Consider the following 20,994-nt stretch of genomic DNA (forward strand, 5'->3'; position numbering starts at 1 on the left):
CCTTAACAATTAAGCTCTCCCCAGCAATACAAGTAGAGTCACAAGTCCCACACACTCTTAGAATGCAAAAACTGCTTCATAGAATCGTGATGGAACCCCTTCCAGGCAGAGGTCCAAGAAGATAACCTCCCAACAACTTGCTGAACCAGCTCCTCATCTCTTCTGACCTTGTTTCTGAAGATCCTTCTATTCTTCTGAGACCAAATTGTCCATATTATAGCCACAGGCAGCATCTCTCACAAGGCTTTACCTGACTGCTTGATGCACTAATTGGCCAAGCCGTCAACAGCTTCTTGAGAGATATAGGCATTATCCGATTCAGGTTGGCTGTCTTGGTAAAGTGCCCCTGTCCTCAAGAGCTCCCTAGCTGCTTGACAGTGACTGAAAATGTGTTCAGCACTTTCTAGGTGTTACCTACATATGTCCCTCCCACCGCATTGCCGGGAGCCTCGTGCAATGGGCTTCCCTTTATTTTCTGGGTGCTGCCTGCAGAACAAACAGTTCAAATCTTGGATCTGAAGCCCTCTTCTAACTAAACTGTCTCTGGTTAGATATTTACCCAGAGAAACAGTCCATACCAGGAAATTAATTTTATATGGAACCTAGGACTTCCACACCATTTTACAGGGGAAGGGGTGTATCCCGACCCTTCTTAGATTTCTGACAAATGAGATTAAAGAGAAGTTACCATTTTTCTCCCATATCCAGCACCACCCATCCTCCTGAACCATTCTATTTTTCTGATTTCTCAAGGTTTGGAGGAGTTCCAGAGCATTATTTACCTCCCAGTCTTGAAGATTCCTACAAAAAGTAGGAGCTCAGATGGCATTACCCCCTAGAACTTGGTAGGAATCTGCCACTATATATTTTTTTTTCACCTTCTTTAATAGCAATTATAGCATAAAAGGAAATGAATTTTATTAAAAGGAATAAAGTTTTCTCCCACCTTCGGTCTCTTCTTTCACTTACAAATATGCTTGTCCATCAGAATTCAGCATGATCAATTTTTGCAATAAAGATTGGACTTTTCAGATTCAAGATCCCTTTTTCTTGACGAATAACAGAAAAATTTATTAAAACGTTACTTTTAATTAAAGATAGTCTCCCCTTTTTATTAATACAATCTTTACTTTTCCCTTTCAAAAAGAATGTTGTTTGTATTATTGCAATGCAATTCAAGGCTGACTTGGCTTTAGAAGTACATTCATCATGGCTGAGAACATGGTATCAGAGCAGGTTCAGCCATAGATATCTTTATTTCTTTCCTCTTTTTTCTAGCTCTTTTTTTTGATTTTTTTTGATCAGTAACAAGTCATTACTTAATCATAAAAGTAATTACAGTGAGGAAGATAAACTTTCTTATCTTCCAACTGGAGCTTAAAACTCTCAAGAACAAAAAGGAAAAAAATTACATTTGTGCCCAAAACATTGACTCCCTCTCGACTCTTTGCTTAGCTAACCCATCCACAAAAGAGTTAGCTGATCTTAACTTCCATCTCAACCAGCCACCTAAATTTCCTCCTCTCATTACTGTACATCCATAATCTGCTATTTTCTTTATTCAGACACCCTACCACCACCTCTGAGTTCCCTTCAATGATGAGTTTTCTCATATTCATCTCCTTGGCTCTTTGAACTCCTTCCAACACTGCAATGGTCTTAGCCATGAGAGAGTCACCCACTCCAATTGGACCGGAGAACATGGCTGAAACAAGCCCATTCTCATCCCTAAACACACCTCCAATCCCCGATTGTCCAGGATTCCCCCGACTACTCCCATCAAAGTTTAGTTTTAAAAAGCCGGCAGGTGGGGGTGTCCAAGACACACACAAGATTGCTTTGGTCTGGGTGCAGTTAGCAATCTCACTCCACTTCCTCAACAAATCATCCATTGTGAAGCCTGTAAACAGCTCTGAAGATTTCAGCCACTGTACTACCCTTATATGGATCAGTTCACTCAGTTCTTCATTGCTTCTTTCTACTCTAGAGAAAATTCTGGAATTCCTTTCATCCCATAGGGTCCAACATACTGCAGCCCTCAAACATCTCCACATGGTTCTTCCCCTTTTCAATCGGCATCTGAAGAAAGAAGGGGAAAAAGACTTTGCAAATTTGATGGAGGATTCCATTTACACCCAAAAGGGATAGTGCCCACACCCAAATGGACTTAGGAAACTGGCAAGTCACCAATAGGTGAAAACCAGTCTCCCCCTCCGCTTTACAAAGAACACACCAGTAAGGGGATAAACATGTCTTGGGTCTTTTCTTTTGGAGCATATCACCAGTGTTGATTCTTTCTAGAAAAGCTTCCCAGCAAAAACTACCAACTTTAGGGGGAATTAGTCTACACCAAACGTCCTTAACCAGGAAGGGAGGGCCAACAGGACTAGGGGGCTGACTTAAGACTTTGAAAAAAGAGGCACAAGAAAATGAGCCAGTGGGGGTGGGGGTCCAAATTCTAGAATCCAACTTAGTAGGGTCCAAGAAAACATTGTCAAGGATACTAAGGAGGCTCGAGATACTATCCAAGTCTGTATCTCTCACATCCCTTCTCAAAACCAAATTCCACCGAAACTTATAAGAGGAAAGTGAAGGGGTAATAAAAGGAAGAAATTGGCTCATTTTTTAACTCGGAGAGGGCATACACAGAAGGAAACAAGTCCCTAAGAGGGGCATTCCCACCCAAGTTTGTTCCCAGAATTTTATGGAATTACCTGAGTTCAGATCATACCTGATGAGAGGGCTGAAATTTGGAAGAAAATCGTGAATGGCTTTCCAAGATGACGTACTTGTGATCCTAGCTCGGATCCCAACATCCCATCCATTTTTCTCCATCCCGTGTATGCTTACCACTATTCTAGCCCATAATCTCTCCTTTTCTATTGGGAGTCTCCACAACCATTTCCCCATAAGAGCCATATTCCTTTTCTTGATGTTCCCAAGCCCCAAGCCACCAAGGTTTTTACTTCTAGTCACCACCTCCCAACTCACCCTATGGTCCCTTTTATCCTCTCCCGGCTCTCATAGGAAATCTCTCATCATCTTCTCCAATCTGTTAGATACTGTTTTGGAGCAGCTATAGTAATCCGAACCAGTGAAGAAGGAAGAAGAAGATGAGGAAGAAGACAAGAGAAAGAGAGAACAGGAGGGTTTAGTCGAAACTGATTAGTCACCCATTCAGTCGACCCCCTTATGTTTATTAGGTTCTAATTACACTTCCAAAGACTAAACTGCCCACACTTAAGTGTGGGGCAGAGTGCTCTAATAAAACAGCCACATAAGCAAAGTACTTAACTGACATGAGATTACTAAACTACCCCTATTCGGCTCACTCTAACACTCCCTCTCAAGCTGGAGAATATATGTCATATAATCCTAGCTTGTTACATAGATGGTTCACTTTCCTTGAGTTTAGAGCTTTTGTAAACAAATCTGCCCATTGATCATTCGAGCCCACATGTTCTGTGTTTATCTCTCCAGCAAGGACCTTCTCCCTCACAAAGTGGCAATCAACCTCTATGTGCTTTGTTCTCTCATGAAATACAGGATTGGATGAGATATGGAGTGCAGCTTGGTTGTCACAATACAGTCTCATAGGTTTATCCATGTGAAACCCAATTTCTTGTAGAAGATTCCTCAACCACACTAACTCACAGGTAGTATGTGCCATGGCCCTATACTCAGCTTTAGCACTACTTCTGGCCACAACCGTCTGCTTTTTACTCTTCCACGTCACAAGATTTCCTCCAAGAAATGTGCAATAGCCCGTAGTAGATCTTCTATCATTCACTGAGCCTGCCCAATCTGCATCTGTATACCCCACTACTTCAAGTTTTCCTCCTGGTTTATACAATAGTCCATGGCCTGGAGCTCCTTTCAGATACCTCACAATTCTAAGAATTGCATCCCAATGAGGTATACGAGGGACCTGCATGAATTGGCTCACCACACTGACTGCAAAGGATATGTCGGGTCTCGTGATAGTCAGATAGTTCAGCTTCCCCACTAGTCATCTATACCTTCCAGGATCTTCAAATACTTCTCCTGTATCACTGCTCAACTTAACATTTGGTTCCATAGGGGTCTCAGCCGGTTTTGCACCTAACAATCCTGTTTCTTCCAATAGATTAAGAACATATTTTCTTTGGCACAGATTTACACCTTGTTTTGACCTGGCAACCTCTATTCCCAAGAAATATTTCAATGTTCCAAGATCTTTTGTTTGGAAATGATTTTGCAGAAATACCTTTAATTTCCAATCCCCAATTTATCACTGCCAGTAATGACAATATCATCCACATAGACCACTAATAGAATCTTCCCAACTTCTGAGTCATAGCTGAACACTGAGTGATCTACCTGGCACTGCTTCATTCCAAAACTCTTCACCACTTCACTGAACTTCCCAAACCAAGCACGCGGCGATTGTTTCGGCCCATAAATTGCCTTCTTCAATCTGCATACCTTACCATCCTCCCCCTGAGCAACAAATCCAGGTGGTTGCTCCATATATACCTCCTCCACAAGATCACCATGGAGAGAGGCATTCTTTATATCAAGCTGAAACAGAGGCCAATCATACATAACTGCCAGGGAAATTAGTACACGAACAGAACCAATCTTGGCCACCGGAGAGAATTTCTCCATGTAGTCCACTCCATACAACTGTGAGTAACCTTTAGCAACAAGTCTGGCCTTCAAACGCTCCACACTACCATCTGGCAAGTATTTCACAGTATACACCCATTTACATCCCACAACATGCTTACTAGGTGGGAGAGTAGTAAGTTCCCACGTTTGAGTATGTTGAAGAGCAGAAAGTTCCTCCTCCATTGCCCGCCGCCAATCAGGTGAACTGAGAGCTTCTTGAACATTATTAGGTATGGAAATAGAGGATAAAAGGGAAACAAACTGGCGATGTGATGTAGAAAGACAAGATAATGAAACAAAATTGGAAATGGGATGGAGGGTAGAACTGCGTTTACCTTTCCGTAAGGCAATGGTAGGTCAAGGTTTGAAGGTTCAACAATAGGAGCCATGAGAGGATCCGCAGATGAGGTAGAAGCTGGAGGAGGGGCCGGTGTCGTTCGACGTGTATACACTTGCCGGATTGGTGGACGTTCGGTGGTGATCTGCACGGGATGAGGTGATGAGTCTACTCCGACAACAACATCTGGAACTGGATCACTGACAGGGAGAGGAAGAGGAAGTGCGGGTGGAGACGAAGGCGCTTCAGGACTTGAGAAGAAGGGGACTGACTCAAAAAAGGTGACATCAGGGCAGACATAGCACTTCTGGGTAATGGGATTATAACACTTGTACCCTTTTTGAGTCCGTGAGTAGCCAAGGAAGACACATTTAATTGAGCGTGCATCTAGCTTGTCTATTCCAGGGCTTTGATTGTGGACAAAGCACACACAACCAAAGACACGAGGAATTAATGGGAATGGAGATAAAGTGGGAAACAAGATAGAGAAGGGGGACCGACCATGAAGGATGAAGGAGGGCATCCGATTAATGAGAAAACATGCAGTGAGTACAGCATCACTCCAAAAACGTTTAGGAACATTCATGTGGTGAAGAATAGACCGAGCAGTTTCAAGAAGCTAACGGTTCTTCCGTTCAGCTACCCCATTTTGTTGAGGGGTGTATGCACATGATGTTTGATGAATAATGCCATGCTGTTCTAAATACTGTTGAAATGAAGTAAGAAAGTATTCACGACCATTATCTGAATGGAGAATTTTGATTGGAACACCAAATTGTGTGCGTATTTCAGCATGGAATTTTTGAAAAATGGAAAACAATTCACTTCTTTCTTTCATTAAGTAAATCCATGTCATTCTTGAACAATCATCAATAAAGGAGACAAAATACTTGTACCCATTATAAGACTCTATTTTGATTGGACCCCAAACATCTGAATGAACCAAAGAAAAAGGACTCAACATACGACTCTCAACTCTTGGACTGAAGGACACACGACGATGTTTCCCAAACTGACATGACTCACATTGCAAAACTGACAAATGACTCAATGACAGGACCAAAATCTTGAGAGCCTTGAGAGATGGATGTCCCAGTCGGCAATGCCATTTTAGAGGAGTAAGTGAAGTCTGAAGAGCAATTGAAGATCCACCACCGTCAAGATAATACAGTCCACCAGCTTCATGCCCCCCACCAATCTTCTTCCTCGCCTTGAGATCCTGAAAAACACAAGTGGAAGGAAAGAAGGTAACAGAACAGTTAAGAGCTTTGGTTATTTTACTAACAGACATAAGATTGAATGGAAACTTAGGGACATATAAAACAGATGATAAGGGCACAAAAGCCATGTCAACATTACCAACACCACATATGGGAGATGAGGACCCATTGGCAAGTGTAACAGTTTGTGATGTGGGGGTTTCAGAAAGAGAAGAGAACACACCTGGAGTCCCGGTCATATGATCTGAGGCTCCAGAGTCAATAATCCAGGGAGAGGTTTTAGATGACATGCAAGCAATACCTGATTGGGCAAGTGTGGCAGTGGTATGATGTGAAGTAGTTTGAAGGAACCGTTCATACTCATCACGCGGTACGCTCTTCATTTCCCTCCCAGAGGTAGATGTAGATGTGGGAGGAGTTCGGTCTGCCGGTTTACTGTCACTGATATCAACCTCACCTGCTACAGCATGATTAGCCCATTTAGAGGGAGGGCCATGTAGATCATAACAGAAATTCACTGTGTGTCCCTCTCTACCACAATGAGTACATTTCCTTGTAGAGTTATTCTTCCCTCTGCCACGGCCTCCCCCTGAGTCACGACCACCCCGACTAATCATGGAACTGCCACGGCCCCCTCGGGGAGCATGACCTCCCCCTCTTGTACTATGTCCAACCCCTCGAGCTGTCACAAGTGCTGATCTATCAGACTGTGTGGAGTTCTCTGTCTGTCCCAAAGAAATTCTACGAAGCCTTGAGAATACTTCCTCAAGTGTAGGAAGAGTAGAGCCCCCCAATATTTGGGCTCTAACTGGTTCATATTCCGACTTCAGCCCCACTAAAAATCTTGTAACATCTAGTTGCTCCCTTTGCTGTTGCTAAACTTTAATATCTAGAGTAAGGGGGTGATAAACATTGAGTTCATTCCTTATATTCTTCATGCTGGCATAGTACTCTTCTAGAGTTTTGGTTGTTGTAAATCAAAATACTCCTGATAAAGCTGATACACTCTTGTTGTGTTATCTTGTCCAGAATATAGCTTCTTAGCATGCTCCCATATATCCTTAGCCGTATCAAGGAACATGAAGTTGGCACTAATTTTGGGTTCCATACTATTCCACAGCCAAGTCATGATTTGAGCATCTTCTTGCTCCCAATCATCAAACCCTGGAGAGTCCTCCGATGGCTTTTCATCTCTTACATGCTTTACTTTCTTCTTTGCCTTGAGAAACACTTCCATTGATTTAGCCCATGGAACATAGTTCTCCCCATTCAGCTTAATTGAGGTCATTTGTACCCCTAGGTAGTCGGAGGAAATTACCACATTAGGTTTCTGATCATTGTAGCCATCTCCTATTGCTGCCATTGTACTCTTTCACAGTTGCCTCTAACCTTACTTCTCAGCTACAAGCTGATTGATGTTGTTCACAGTTTGATACTTCAACACCTATTGCAGCCCCTAAACACAACAGTGGGAGCACACACTTGTTCTTCTTCACACTACTGCTGACTTCACACACCTACGACCCACATAAGCATCACAAGCACCACAACACAACAGTAGGCCCTCTTACAACCACACAATAAAAAAAATTGTGCATCACAAGCACCACAACACAGTCAAACTGCTACACCCAGTTCAGATTTGTTTAACACACTTAAGAGAGCATTACACGACCACAAGGAGCTTGGCAAGGTCACTGCATTCCACCTTACACCACTCGGCCACCTACAGCAGCCCTAACACCACTCAACAATTCACAGCAGCCCTACACCATTCGGCTACTGCACACACAGCCCTTCTTAGGGCAACAATGAACCTAGTTCTCTAGGTTCTAATCAGTACTAACTGATTCTTGAAGGGTTCCTACCCAGAAATACCAGCAACACAAAAGGACTAAATAACCAACCTTCTTTTGAGAGTATCAGCCAACCATTCACTGCTGAAATCACCTTCCTTGATGAAGAAAACTGTGCGCAGCAGAGAGCAATGAACTGTGATGTCTCAGACCTAGGGCGAACCAGCTTTCTCCATTAACTAACCAGAAACGAAGAAGAGGGTGTCACGAACACAGCTGAGATGCTTTGCAAGCGGAAGCAGATCAGAAACCTCGCTCTGATACCATGTTTTGGAGCAGCTACAATAATCCGAACCAGTGAAGAAGGAAGAAGAAGATGAGGAAGAAGACAAGAGAAAGAGAGAACAGGAGGGTTTAGTCGAAACTGATTAGTCACCCATTCAGTCGACCCCCTTATGTTTATTAGGTTCTAATTACACTTCCAAAGACTAAACTGCCCACACTTAAGTGTGGGGCAGAGTGCTCTAATAAAACAGCCACATAAGCCAAGTACTTAACTGACATGAGATTACTAAACTACCCCTATTCGGCTCACTCTAACAGATACCTTTGCAGGAATTTTGAACATTGAAAGGAAGTAAATGGGCAAGTTAGCTAGAGTACCCTTAATCAGTGTAATCCTCACGCCAAGGGAAAGATAATTCTTCTTCCAAGAGGTAAGTCTTTTTTCGAATCTTTCCAAAAACTCTCCTTCTTTGGGTTATCACCCAAAGGCCAACCTGAGACTTCACAACTCAATATTTCTGCACTTTCCCTGATCTCACCCTCCTCCAAATTCACACCCACAGCACAACTTTTCTCAAAATTCACCTTTAGGTTGGACATTTGTGCAAAAAGTTGTATCGCCAACTTCATATTCCTGAAATACCTCAAGTTCCCACCTTCAAAAAACAAAATTGTGTCATCTACAAGCTGTAAGTGGGTAAGGGGAATTTCCTCCCTCCCTAGTCTCCATCCTCTTTAAAGGCCCCTAGAATCTGCTCTATGAATCAACCTCCCCAGTACATCAGCAACCAAAGTGAACAAGAAAGGAGATAGGGGGTCACCCTGTCTTATTCCCCTAATAGCTGGAAAGAAACCCACCACTGTCCCATTCACTACCACAGAATAATGAAAGTTCTGAATACACCCCATGATCCATTTACACCATCTAGTCCCGAACCCAAATTTGGACATAACTTTCATCAAGAATGGCCATTCCACCAAGTCACAAGTCTTTTCCAATTCCAGCTTACAGACCACTCCCTTCTTCCTATTCTTCCTTAAATTCTCCACACTTTCATTGGCAATCAGAATTTGATTAGTAATTTGTCTCCCATTCACAAAAGCTCCTTGATTTGGAGAGGTTATTGTTGGCAATACTTCAACCTCAGAGACAAAACCTTTGCTAGGATCTTATACAAGTTGTTTATTAGACTGATTGGCCTAAAGTCCTTAGGGTGGGAAGCATCTTTCTTCTTTGGCACTAATGCTAGAAAAGTGGAGTTCAGACCCGGGTTGACCACACCTCTTCTATAAAATTCCTCAAACACTAGCAGAAGGTCACCTTTCACGATATCCCAACAGTCTTGATAGAAGGCCATTGTAAAACCATTCGGGCCTGGAGCTTTTGTTGTATCCATAGAAAACACAACCTTTTAATCTCTTCCAGCTTAAACCTTCTTTCAAACCTTTGCCTATTATCCTCCCCTACATCTGGCCAATCCATACCTTCTAGCCACATCCCCCTCCTGAATGGCCTTCTTAATATGGATTTAAAGTGTTCAACAAATGCCCTTGCTATTTCATCCTATTGTGTTAGAGCAACACCATCCACTTCCAGCCTTGAGATCATGCTTTTCCTTCCCCTTCCATTTGCCACAGAATGAAAAAATCTGGTATTTCTATCTCCCTCTTGCAGCCATTTGCGTTGAGATTTTTGCCTCCAATTTATTTCCTCCTTATGAAGACAATCCTCTAACTGCCTTCTCAAGCCTCTTCTTTGTTCCTTATCTACCTCTCCAAATTCTCCCCTTTCTTCTTTCGAATCAAGGAACTCAATTTGATCCATTAGTGTACTTTTCCTTTCTTCTAATCTCCCGAATTCCAACTGATTCTACTCCTTGAGCTTGGCTTTCAGAAATTGGAGCTTCTTATGAAATCTCATGCCTTCCCAATCCACCAGTGGGTTGCACTCACTCCACCATTCCTTAGCTCTCGTAGAAAACCCAGGATGGAGCAACCACATATTCTCAAACCTAAAAGGGGCAAGTCCTCCACTCCTCTCCTCTTTGCATATCACAATTGGCCAATGATCCGAGGTCAATCTAGGAAGATCCCTAGAGGCAAGGTGGCCCTAGTGGTCTTCCCAATCCAATGAGAAAAGAAACCTATCCAACTTAGAGTAGATAGGACTCGATTGGAGATTGGACCATGTGAAAGACTTTTGGGCTAAAGGTATCTCTTTGAGTTCAAAAGCATCCACAAACCGATTAAACTTCCTCACACTAGTTGTCACCCTCTGATTACTAATATTGGTTTCCTCCGTGAATCTAATCACATTGAAATCCCCACCCACACACCAAGGCCCATCCCATAGTCCTCTGACATCAGCCAGTTCCTCCCACAATTCCTTCCTCTCTCTATAATCATTTGGACCATTAACATTTGTTAGTCCCCACTCATAAACATCCCCTTGCTGCTTAAACTTTAGTGAAATTGAATTTTTCCCAATTAGCTCCTCCACACCTTCAACCACATCCTTCTTCCACAATGTAACTATCCCCCCTGAGGCTCCCCATGATGGGGCAGCCACCCAATTGATCCCCCTAGCTTTCCAAATACTCTTTTCCCATCTTCCATCAAACTCCATTCTTTTGGACTCCTGTATTAATACAATGTCCGGATCAAATCGCTTTAACACCTCTTTAATCGTTGCTCTTTTCCTTGCACTTCCTATACCCCTCACATTCCAGCTAAGAATCTTCATTATCAACTCTCTTAAATCCCTTCTTCACCTGCCCACTACTTCCCCCCTTTTCTTCTATCTCCTTTCACCCCGAACTTTTTATCACCTTCCACATCCCTTTTCAACCTCTCAACTTCACTCAGTTTCCTTTTCTTCACTTTGATCTCCTCTTTTCTCTTCTGTAAACTGCCTTTCAGGACGTCCAAGTTCTCCATTCTACATCCCAGTTTCCCCACAAATTCTGCTATTGAATCCTCTCTCCTGTTTCCCTCCACCAGTACTCCCCCTGCCATTTCCCCTTCATTTCTCCTCTCCTTTCCTAATCTTCTCCCTCTTGACCCCTCCCCTCTGATCTCAGTCATACCCTCCCTCCTCAACACATTTTGTTCCATCTCAATAAATACTCCTTCAATAGTTTCCCACACCTTCTCATTCCTGTACCTTCCTATCAGCTCCCCCTTCTGATCCTTCATCAGCCTCTCCACCATCTTAAGGCACCCACCTCCATTGCTGGCTTCACATATAGGGGCTGCAGAGCTTGGAATGGGATCGGAATCAGGAACAAAGGACACAGAAGACTCGTCAGTAACAAAAACTGAATTTACTCGATTACCTGGGTTTAACTGGAGGGGTGGAGTTGACTCTTGGCAGAATTTCTCGGCCTCCCAAACTGGTTCAGAGAGTTGGTAATTATCTGTCCCCCTAAGTTGGTTGGGAAGCATTTCTGTCCTTTGCCTAATCTGGCAATCTGTCCTCTCTCCCCATTGTTTAACCCTTGGTGATGTATTCATGCTCTGCTTCAGGTTCTCCTGATTTGCCACTCTATTTGTGCCTTGCACAATCTGAAGCGTTAAAGATGGGTTAAGGCTGCTGAAAATTATGGAAGCAAGTGTGGCTGCTTAACCTTTTTTTTTTGATTTTCCATTGGACTTGAAGCTGCTGATTGAAAGAAAGAGATCCATCAGAGCACTAGAGTAGGTTTTGGTAACTCATGAATATATCCTGTCCCATAGGGCCTCTACAATTGTATCCTCTGAAGTCCGAGCTAAACCTGTTTTCAAAACTTCTGGTCTTTCTCTCAATCCACGCGGTCCACACCAGGGCCAAAGGTATAAGGGAGATGAGAAGATTGGCTAGGAAGCTACTTACAGATGGGTGAAGGGAAAGGCAAACAGGTTGGCTGATGTTCTAGCAAAGCAAGGGGTCTACAAACAATATTTTTAGGAAGAATTGTAATGGACCTTATAAATATGAATGGGTTGCTGCCTTGCTGGATGTAAGCTCCAGTCTCATATGTATTGATTTAACAGTATTTTAATGAAAAGTAATTTCTGTTACTGATCACAAAAAAAAAAAAAAAAAAAGAAAAAAGAACTCCAAAGATGCCTGATGTTCTATCCTACATCCACTTGGTAAAACTGCAATGCTGGAAAAAGTGATTCATTCACTCCATACATTCATTGCACATAATGCAGGTAGCATTGTCAATCAGGATACTCCTTTTGATTAAGTTATTTGTGGTTAAGCACTTATTCAAAGCAGCTATCCTTAGTTGGAAGGCAATCTTGACCGTATGCCACATTCTATTCCAAGGGAAATAGGCCTCCCCAGTTTTAGCCAGTCTGCTAGAGAAAGATTTCACGAAGAAGTTTCCATTTTCACTCCACATCCAACCTCACTTTTCAGTACCTGTCCTCCAGTTAACCAAGCCAATTTTGTGCATAAGGTCCATGTAAGGCCCTATCTCCCACTCGTTTAAGTTACTCCTAATGGTGGGATTTCATGCCCCCGATTCCCTTTGATAAAGAAAATATCAACAACTAGAACCTGTTTTGTCTTGAGCCACCTTAAATAAAGGGTCCTAACAGTCCTATCTCCTTCAAAATGTACGTTCCTCACACCAAGGATCCAGCTAAAACCTCACTTTGGTCCCATCACTAATCTTTTATTGAATGCTTTTCAGAAATTCAGACTATGCTTGACGGATGCCTCTTCATAGAGCATACCAATAGGGTGTGGTAATACCAACTGGATCCCAAGACCAGCTTCTATAGCAGGACTTAGCAGAAATTATTTCTTTCTATAGACTATTTGGGTTCCATCATCAGTCTTGTGTTTTCTAGTTCTTTTTCAATGGAGAAAGATAAAGGGGGGACAAATGTAGAGAGAAATATAAGGCAAGAGTGGACAATGTGCCCTATTTGGGCCCTGCAGGTATTGGTGATTCTGTTAGAGCAGAGTTTTTATTCATTGTGCAGGTATAGAAGATAAACATTGTTGGAGATTCACAGATCGGGTGGAGGAGGATCCATTCTAAGGAGAAGGGGCCATGAGGCCTGGTTACCAGATTAGATACCAAATCTTTTTCCTGACTGAACACTTTCATCCAGGTAAGTTTCCAGATTGGACAGTCTTTCCAGAGACTTCTTGTTGAAGGATGAACTTTTGCGGTAATCATGAAACAGGCTTGGGTGTTAAGTTATTTTCTTTGACAGCACTTTGCTAGGTCACCAGTTGTGCAAACATATATTATCTTTCTTTTTTCTGTTTATTGTTCCAAAATTTCTTTTTTTCTTTAGTATCTAAATGTAAGTATCTTGGTTTTAAATGGGTTTATTTAAACCTCTGTGGTATTCTCCTCTTGAATCATCATGAGTTATATCTTTTGCTGTACCATACTTGAAGCAGGAATGGAAATGGCTCAGCTCATATGCGGAGGTTGCCGGACATTGCTAATGTACACACGTGGGGCGACAAGTGTGAGATGCTCCTGCTGTCAAACAACTAACCTTGTAAGAGCAGGTAATTTTTTTTCCTGTGAATGCTTGTGAAAAATATTTGATGATCAATTTCCATATTAATAGTAATACTTCAAAGATTTGATGGAAACATATTGTCGTGGTTGTAAACCATGTATGTACTGTTTCACCCTTTGTAGTCATAAATATTTGTCTTTAGGGGAGAATGGGAAAAAGACACTTCCCATATTTTTCCTTTCTCCACCATGCCTGCACATTCTTAGGGGGTTGGACCCAACATTTGATGACTACAGCCAAGGAGTTCTCATAGGTAAAATATACTTTGGGATGAATGTAACCATTTTGATCAACTCATCTTTTCGTTTGCATCTTATATGTCATATCTTACCAATGTTACCATCAAGAAGATATAATAGTTGGACTGTTAGGACTTGCCTTAACAATTTCAAATCAGTTTATGTGTAAAGAGATCTCTCCTTTAGTGCTGGTATAGCCTCTTGGAGGTCGGTTGCTTCTTATGAAGACAGAGATTATATCTCTGGTGGTTAATTGATCTACGAAAATTGAGACCTGGCTAAGGCACCACAACTTTTAAGATTCTATATGCTTCCGTTTTCTTCTTCACTACCATCTTTTTTTTTTTTGTTTATTTATGCCTGATTTTTGAAAGCCTATAGATGAATTCATGTATTGTACTAATTTTTTGAAATCTCTTGTTCTGCATGCAAAGCATCTCCTCCATATGCTCATGTGAACTGTGGCCAGTGTCATACAATGCTTATGTATCCATATGGAGCACCATCGGTTAAATGTGCACTGTGTCATTATATTACGAACATTGGTGTAAGTAAAAGTTACAACTCTTTTCTGCAGTTTTATTTTTTTCCTCTCCCCCCTCTATTTCTCTCTCTGACACACACACAGCCACAACTATATACTCTTATGGCCTGATAATCATATTTTACTAATGAATATGCTTAATATTGCAATTCAAATTTAATGGTGCAAAGTACAATATCTTTGATGATAGATTATTACAGATGACATTTTGGTGCCAGCTATTTTGAGAAGATAAAGATTGTACTAGTTGTCAAAATCGTATAATTTACAATACAATCTATGATTAAAATAAATAAATACCACTGGGATTTTGATTTGAAACTTATTCTGAATCTTTTTCTGGAAAAATCATACCATTATTATTTTAATCTTAGGATTCAATTTATGAATCTTATGATTTATATGGTTTGTGTGATTCAAATCAATTCAATTGACACTCCTATAAAAAAAATCAATTCAATTGACACCTAGTTCTCTAGCTTTTCATTACTTTGTTTCTTTTTACTTATTCTTGGGGCTTTTTTTAAACCCTTTACCGGGATAATATTATTTAGGTTATTAAGACCTATTATGAAATCGTATTGTTTATTTTCCATCATATGTTGGTTAAAGAGCCATTAGATATTTATTTATATGTGGGTTAATTGAATTTTAAGTCAAATTTGATTATACTACCTTATGTCTTTTTTTTTTTTCTGGTAATGGAAAAATTTTATTTTGTATGAAAAAATGATATATAAGACAAATGTGCCAAACATTCCTTCTTTTGATAGGCTAACACTAATAATCTATCCCCTGCCCTAATTCAATACAGAGCTTTCCTATTAAAATCTTGCCTGGCTGTTGCATTAGCTAGGCAGTTGGAAGATCTTTGGGTCCATACAAATATAACCTGCAACTTGCTTTCTATTTGTAATGATTCTCTCACCAAGAATCTATAAATCCAAGAACAATTATTGTTATTTTGAGCACCAATCAAGAAAAAAAAATATTGTCATTTTGAGCCAATTTCCTATTATCCTTGAGACTCTATCTGCCATAGGATCTCTATAATCGTGTTTTGGCTAGCTTCAATCTTTGTAAAACAGTCAGTAGTTCTGTGTCCTATAGGATTGGAGAAGATATCCATTTATTTTTATCAGCAAAGAGAAATTTTATTATAAGATTGAAGATAAAGTTTAAAAGAAGTGGGGCGCTGATTAGAAGTTCTTTGAATGAAAGCAGAAAGAATAAGGGAGAAATGTGGATCTGGATGATTGCCAAGTATGATTAGAGTGGTAAGAAGAGTTTATTGAAGGAACAGGCATGGATCTCATGAGCTTCCCAATTTCTTCAGCAAATGAAGGTTCTGATATCTGTCCTCTGGGTGGCAGAGGTGCCGAGGAATGTTGCGACTCTGCTGAGCTGAGGTTTCAGATGGGAGCAGGCATGGCTCTGGAAAGCCTGCTGTTTTGACTTCAGAAGTGGATTTCCCTGTGGGTTTACAGAGGCTGGAAGGGGGGGGGGGGGAGAAGGAGGTTGGGGAAGGACGTGTTTCTGCAGGTGACAAACATGAGAGAGAATCTTAAAGCTTGAGATTGTTTTTTTTTGGGTTGTTTCCTTGGTCTTTGCTTGAGATTGTTTTGAGAGAATCTTAAAGCTTTTTGGGTTTTAGTATGGGACTCTTGAGATCTTTGTTGGGTTCTTTGGGTTTGCTTCCTTTTGTATTCTTTTTTCCTTTTTTGAATGAATTTTTATTTTTATTCTTCAAAAAAAAAAGTTAATACAAAGAGGAAAGACTGCCACCCCAAAAAGCTACACTCAATCTTACGTAGCAGCCCAAAACAAATTCTGTCTCATAACTCCTTGCTTAGCTAGGGAATCAGCTAATCTGTTTGCAGTACTCAACAATTGTCCTTAGCAATACTTTCCACCTCCCTAAAAGCATGTCTAAGAGTCCATGGAGTCTGACTGCTACTATTAGTCCATGATACAATTAATTTTGAATCTCTTTCCACCTCTACCTATCTGTACCCCAGTTGTTACTAACTGAAGACCTTGTAGCAAAGCTAACAATTCAGCTTTGAATGAGTTCGCCATCCAATGGGACCTGAATAAAGAGCCAATATTCTGCTTTCAGAATTCCTATCACGCAACCTATTCCAGCCATTCCCGGATTTCAAAAAGAGCTCCCATCAAAATTCAGCTTTACTTTTCCACTCCAGCTTTTTCTTTTCTTTTCCTCTACTAGATTCATAGTTGTCAAGGCGCCGCCTAGGCGACAAGGCGCCCTTGGAGGCTCGCCTCGCCTAACCGCCAAGCAGTTTTCTATAGCATGTTATAAAAAACTTCTATAGACATTTTAAAACTAAAATATTCATTTTGTGTGTTTATATACTAATTTCTTTTTATTATTTTCTTATTTTTTAGGGTTTAATCAACAAAAACATTGCTAAGTGCTGTATTGAACCCTCAAAGACTTCAAAACCTGAACCAATAAGTAAGGAAGAACATAAAAAGTTGTCCAATCAACACATTTTCTTCTTTTTCTTTACTAATTTTGTGTGTTTATATATTAATTTCTTCTTCTTCTTCTTCTTCCACCTCTTCTTTTCTTCTTTTCCTATAACAGAAATAGGGGTTCAGCCCCTATATTTTTTGAATTTTCTTTTCTTTCTTCTTTTACTTCTCTTGAATATGTTGGAATATGTTGATTTGCTATATTTAAACATGAAGTTTATACTTTTCTTACGAAAATTATGGATATTTATTAAGGAAATATGATTATGGAGCCTAGGGAACTACCCTAGGATACATGTTTTTACTTCAAAAAATCCATCGCCTAGGTGACTAGGTGACAAGGCGCCCCCCTGTCGCCTAGCCTTGCCATGGCGCCTTGAAAACTATGACTGGATTGTGCCACTTCTGAGCAAGCTCTAAAGATATCAATGACTGAGATCACTTGAAAGCTTTCCAAGGTTTTTACCCAGTGTGCCATCTTTATTTTGATGTTGTCCAATAATTCATCCAAACTTTCCAAGTTTTTACCCAGTGTGCCACCTTTTTCCTTGAGGGATTTCTTGTTCCTATTTAACTAAATGATCCTTTTTCTCCTCCACTCTCCCACAAGAAATACCTCATATATTTCTCTAATTGTGCTACAATTCTAACTGGGGCATGAAAGGTGGACAAAGATTTGTCAGAGTAGCTCTGATTAAGGTTTCCTCCAAGTGGTAGGCCTAGGTATTCTAATGTCTAATTCTTAGCTTCATACCCCAACAAATCTGCTAACCTAAGGACTTCCTTCCCTTCTTCCATATTAATTCCAACTATACCACTTTTCCTCCAGTTGACCCTTATGTTAGAAACCTGTTCATAATTATCAATCAAACCCTTCAAATTCCTTACATCTACTGGATCGTCCCCTTCACAAAACAAGATTGTGTCATCAGCAAATTAAAGATGGGAGACAACAACCTGATTCCTTCCAACCCTCCAGCCTCTAAGCAATCCTTGCAGATCTTCCTTAACAATCATTCTTGTTAAGATCTCCGCAACCAAAGTAAAAAGGAAAGGGGACAATGGATCTCCCTGCCTAATCCCTCTCTTGGTAGGAAAGAAATCTATTGCAACTCCATTAATAAGAATTGAATATTGCACTGAGCTCACACAACCTTTAATGCACAATCTCCATCTAGCACCAAAACTAGTTCTAGATAGAATCTCTAGGTCCAACTTACATACCAAACCCTTCTCACCACCCCTTCTTTTCTTTGTATCACTCTCATTAGCCACCAAGATTTTATCAATAATTTGTCTTCCTTCCACAAAAGCTCCTTGAAATGGAGAGATGTTGATGGTAAGACCAATTATAGTCTTTCAGACAGAACCTTTGAGATAATCTTATAGAAGCTCCCAATCAAACTTATTGGCCTATAATCCTTTGGGGTCTTTGACTCCTTATTTGGCACCAAGGAAATAAAAGTGGCAGTAGTCCCTGGAGAGATCTCTCCTTCAAGGTGGAACTCCTCAAACATTGTACAAAGGTCATCTTTCAAAATCTCCCAACACTCTTGGTAAACACCCATGGAAAAACCATCTGATCCAGGGGCTTTAGACATTTCCATTGAAAAGATTGCTTTCTTAATCTCCTAAACTGAAATTTTTCTTTCTAAAACTTGAGATTTCTCTTCTGAGATTCTATCCCAATTCAAATCTGGGAGAGCTGAGTTTGTTCCCCCTGAGGTTGAGAATATCTCCTTGAAATGATTCACAAAAATCATAATGATCTCTCGTTCTTCCCTTATTTCTTGACCCTCCACTTCTACACTAGAAATGGTGTTTTTCCTTCTTCCATTTACAAGCGAGTGAAAAAATTTTGAGTTGCCATCCCCTTCTAGTAGCCACTTACATATGGACTTCCATCTTTAATTGATTTCGTCTTTCCTCAAGATCTCTTCCAGATTTAATTTTAGATCCCATCTTTCCACTCTGTGCTCCTCTATCAACAATCCTTGAGCTTCTTTTGTATCCAAGACTTCAATCCTTGAATAGATAGATTCCTAAGATTCTTCTAATCTTCCAAATTGTTCTTTGTTCCACACTTTTATTTTCTGTTTCAGCTTTTTTAGTTTTCTTGAGAAACTTACAACTTTCCTCCTTTCCAGAGGCCCACACTCCCCCCACCATTCTCTAACCTTCTCCTTAAAAGATTGATCTTCCAACCACATATTCTCAAATTTGAAGGGTGAGGGGCCTCCAAAAGAAGATTCTTTGCCAATACAAATGGGACAATGATTTGAAGTGACTGTGGGCAAGGATCGAGAGGCCAAGGACCCCCACAAAGCCTCCCAATCAACTGAAAAGTGGAATCTGTCTAACTTGGAGCAAGTTGGGGGAGATTGGAAAATCCTTGACTATTCCTGAAGGATCTACCTATACTAGACAACCTTTGATTATATTATCTTACATTTTTAATGTACAAGTGGTAAAATTGATTGTATTAAATACATATATGATAGATATGGATGTAATTGTCAAGGTGACGCCTAGGCTATAATGCATTTTCTTGGGATTGCGTTGTGGCTGCCCTTAGTGTTTCCATATGGGAGGTCTAATAATTTTGTGTAGCTTTTATGTGTTGTGCAGTTATACCATGTCATAGTGTGGACTTAGAGAGCCATAATGTGGACTTCCACTTTTTTGTTCTTTTTTAAATCCTTATCTTTCCTATCTATCTTTGTAATTGTAACCAGAATATGAGTATGCCCCTTCATTTTTTTTTTCTTTTCTCACCAGCTAACACACTTTCATATTCTCTCCTCTATATCTTTGTGGTATTCAAAAAAACAATATTTCCATTGTGTCATATCATCATATGTTTGTTTTCTCCTTTCTCTTTTCAACTAACATATTTGCACATTCTAACAACAGCTCCATTTCTTCATACATTTGTTTTGTTTTCTCCTATTTTCACACATATTGTTTCATTATCACCCCCTTGGATTAGCAAAATAGAGATTTATCCCCAATATTTTCATAGGCAATTAAATGTTGTTTTAATTCTTTGTTTAATGTTTGGTTATTTCATATTTGTTCACTTTTTATGTTTTCTACATGTAACACCAAGTAGAGAAACAAGATGATCCATGAAGAATAGGAAAATAGGCTAAAATCAACCAGATTTGTTTATATAAAAATAATTGCCTAGGTGTTACCTAGTTTCCCAGTCTTAGTGCATTAACAAGGGGAAGGGCGTGAGGTTGAAGAAGTTTTGAAACACACCTGCAATAAATAAGAAAATAGAAAAAAGAAAAAAGGGAGAAACAAGAATAAAAGATTTCAGCAAAGCTTGTGGAAGAAGAAGAGGAAGGAAGAGAGAAGAGAATAAGTTTGATCTCCTCTCTAATCCCCTCAAGTTGTGTTTTATATCTTAATGTAAAATTTGAGTACAATTCCTTAGATTCCCTTAATAGGGCGGCGGACACTAAAGAACTAATAAATAAACAAAAGAAGACCCATAACTAAAAGAACATAAACTTAAACATAGCTTAAAAGAACTAAAACTACTAAGGCCCATTCAGCTAGGGGTGGCCAATGGGTGGGTTGAGTTGGGTTGGGTGAGGGTTGAGTACCAACCCACCCACATTGACCTTCTGACCCATTTGCCACCCTATTTATTGGGTCTTAGTGGGTCACAAGCCACCTTGACCCTTACCCACCCTAACCCACCCATATGACCCACTAATCCAAGGCAAGTATTAACAAATACAAATATTTTTGCAAAACAGAAATACAAATATTAAGAAAATTGTTGAGAAATAGTAAAATACGAATATTATTAAAAATACAAAAATTGTAAAAAATAATAAAAACACAAAAGTTGACACAAATTTGTAGGAAAAAA

The 20,994-nt window shown here is 40.2% G+C and overlaps 1 protein-coding gene across 3 annotated transcripts in view; it reads left to right on the forward strand.

The window, feature by feature from the left end:
* LSD1 (LSD1 zinc finger family protein) overlaps window positions 1-20,994 on the forward strand; it is a 45,794-nt gene that overhangs the window by 11,676 nt on the left and 13,124 nt on the right. For 2 of the 3 annotated variants that reach the window (XM_088891558.1, XM_088891559.1), the window contains exons 3-4: window positions 13,696-13,812; window positions 14,500-14,612. In XM_088891558.1, coding sequence (XP_088747684.1) covers window positions 13,696-13,812; window positions 14,500-14,612 — 230 coding nt within the window. The remainder of the gene's footprint in view (window positions 1-13,695; window positions 13,813-14,499; window positions 14,613-20,994) is intronic. The other variant, XM_088891560.1, reaches the window with a different exon arrangement.

Source organism: Nelumbo nucifera, chromosome 7 (assembly GCF_055504915.1).
Source record: "Nelumbo nucifera cultivar China Antique chromosome 7, China Antique-T2T, whole genome shotgun sequence".
NCBI lineage: Eukaryota > Viridiplantae > Streptophyta > Magnoliopsida > Proteales > Nelumbonaceae > Nelumbo > Nelumbo nucifera.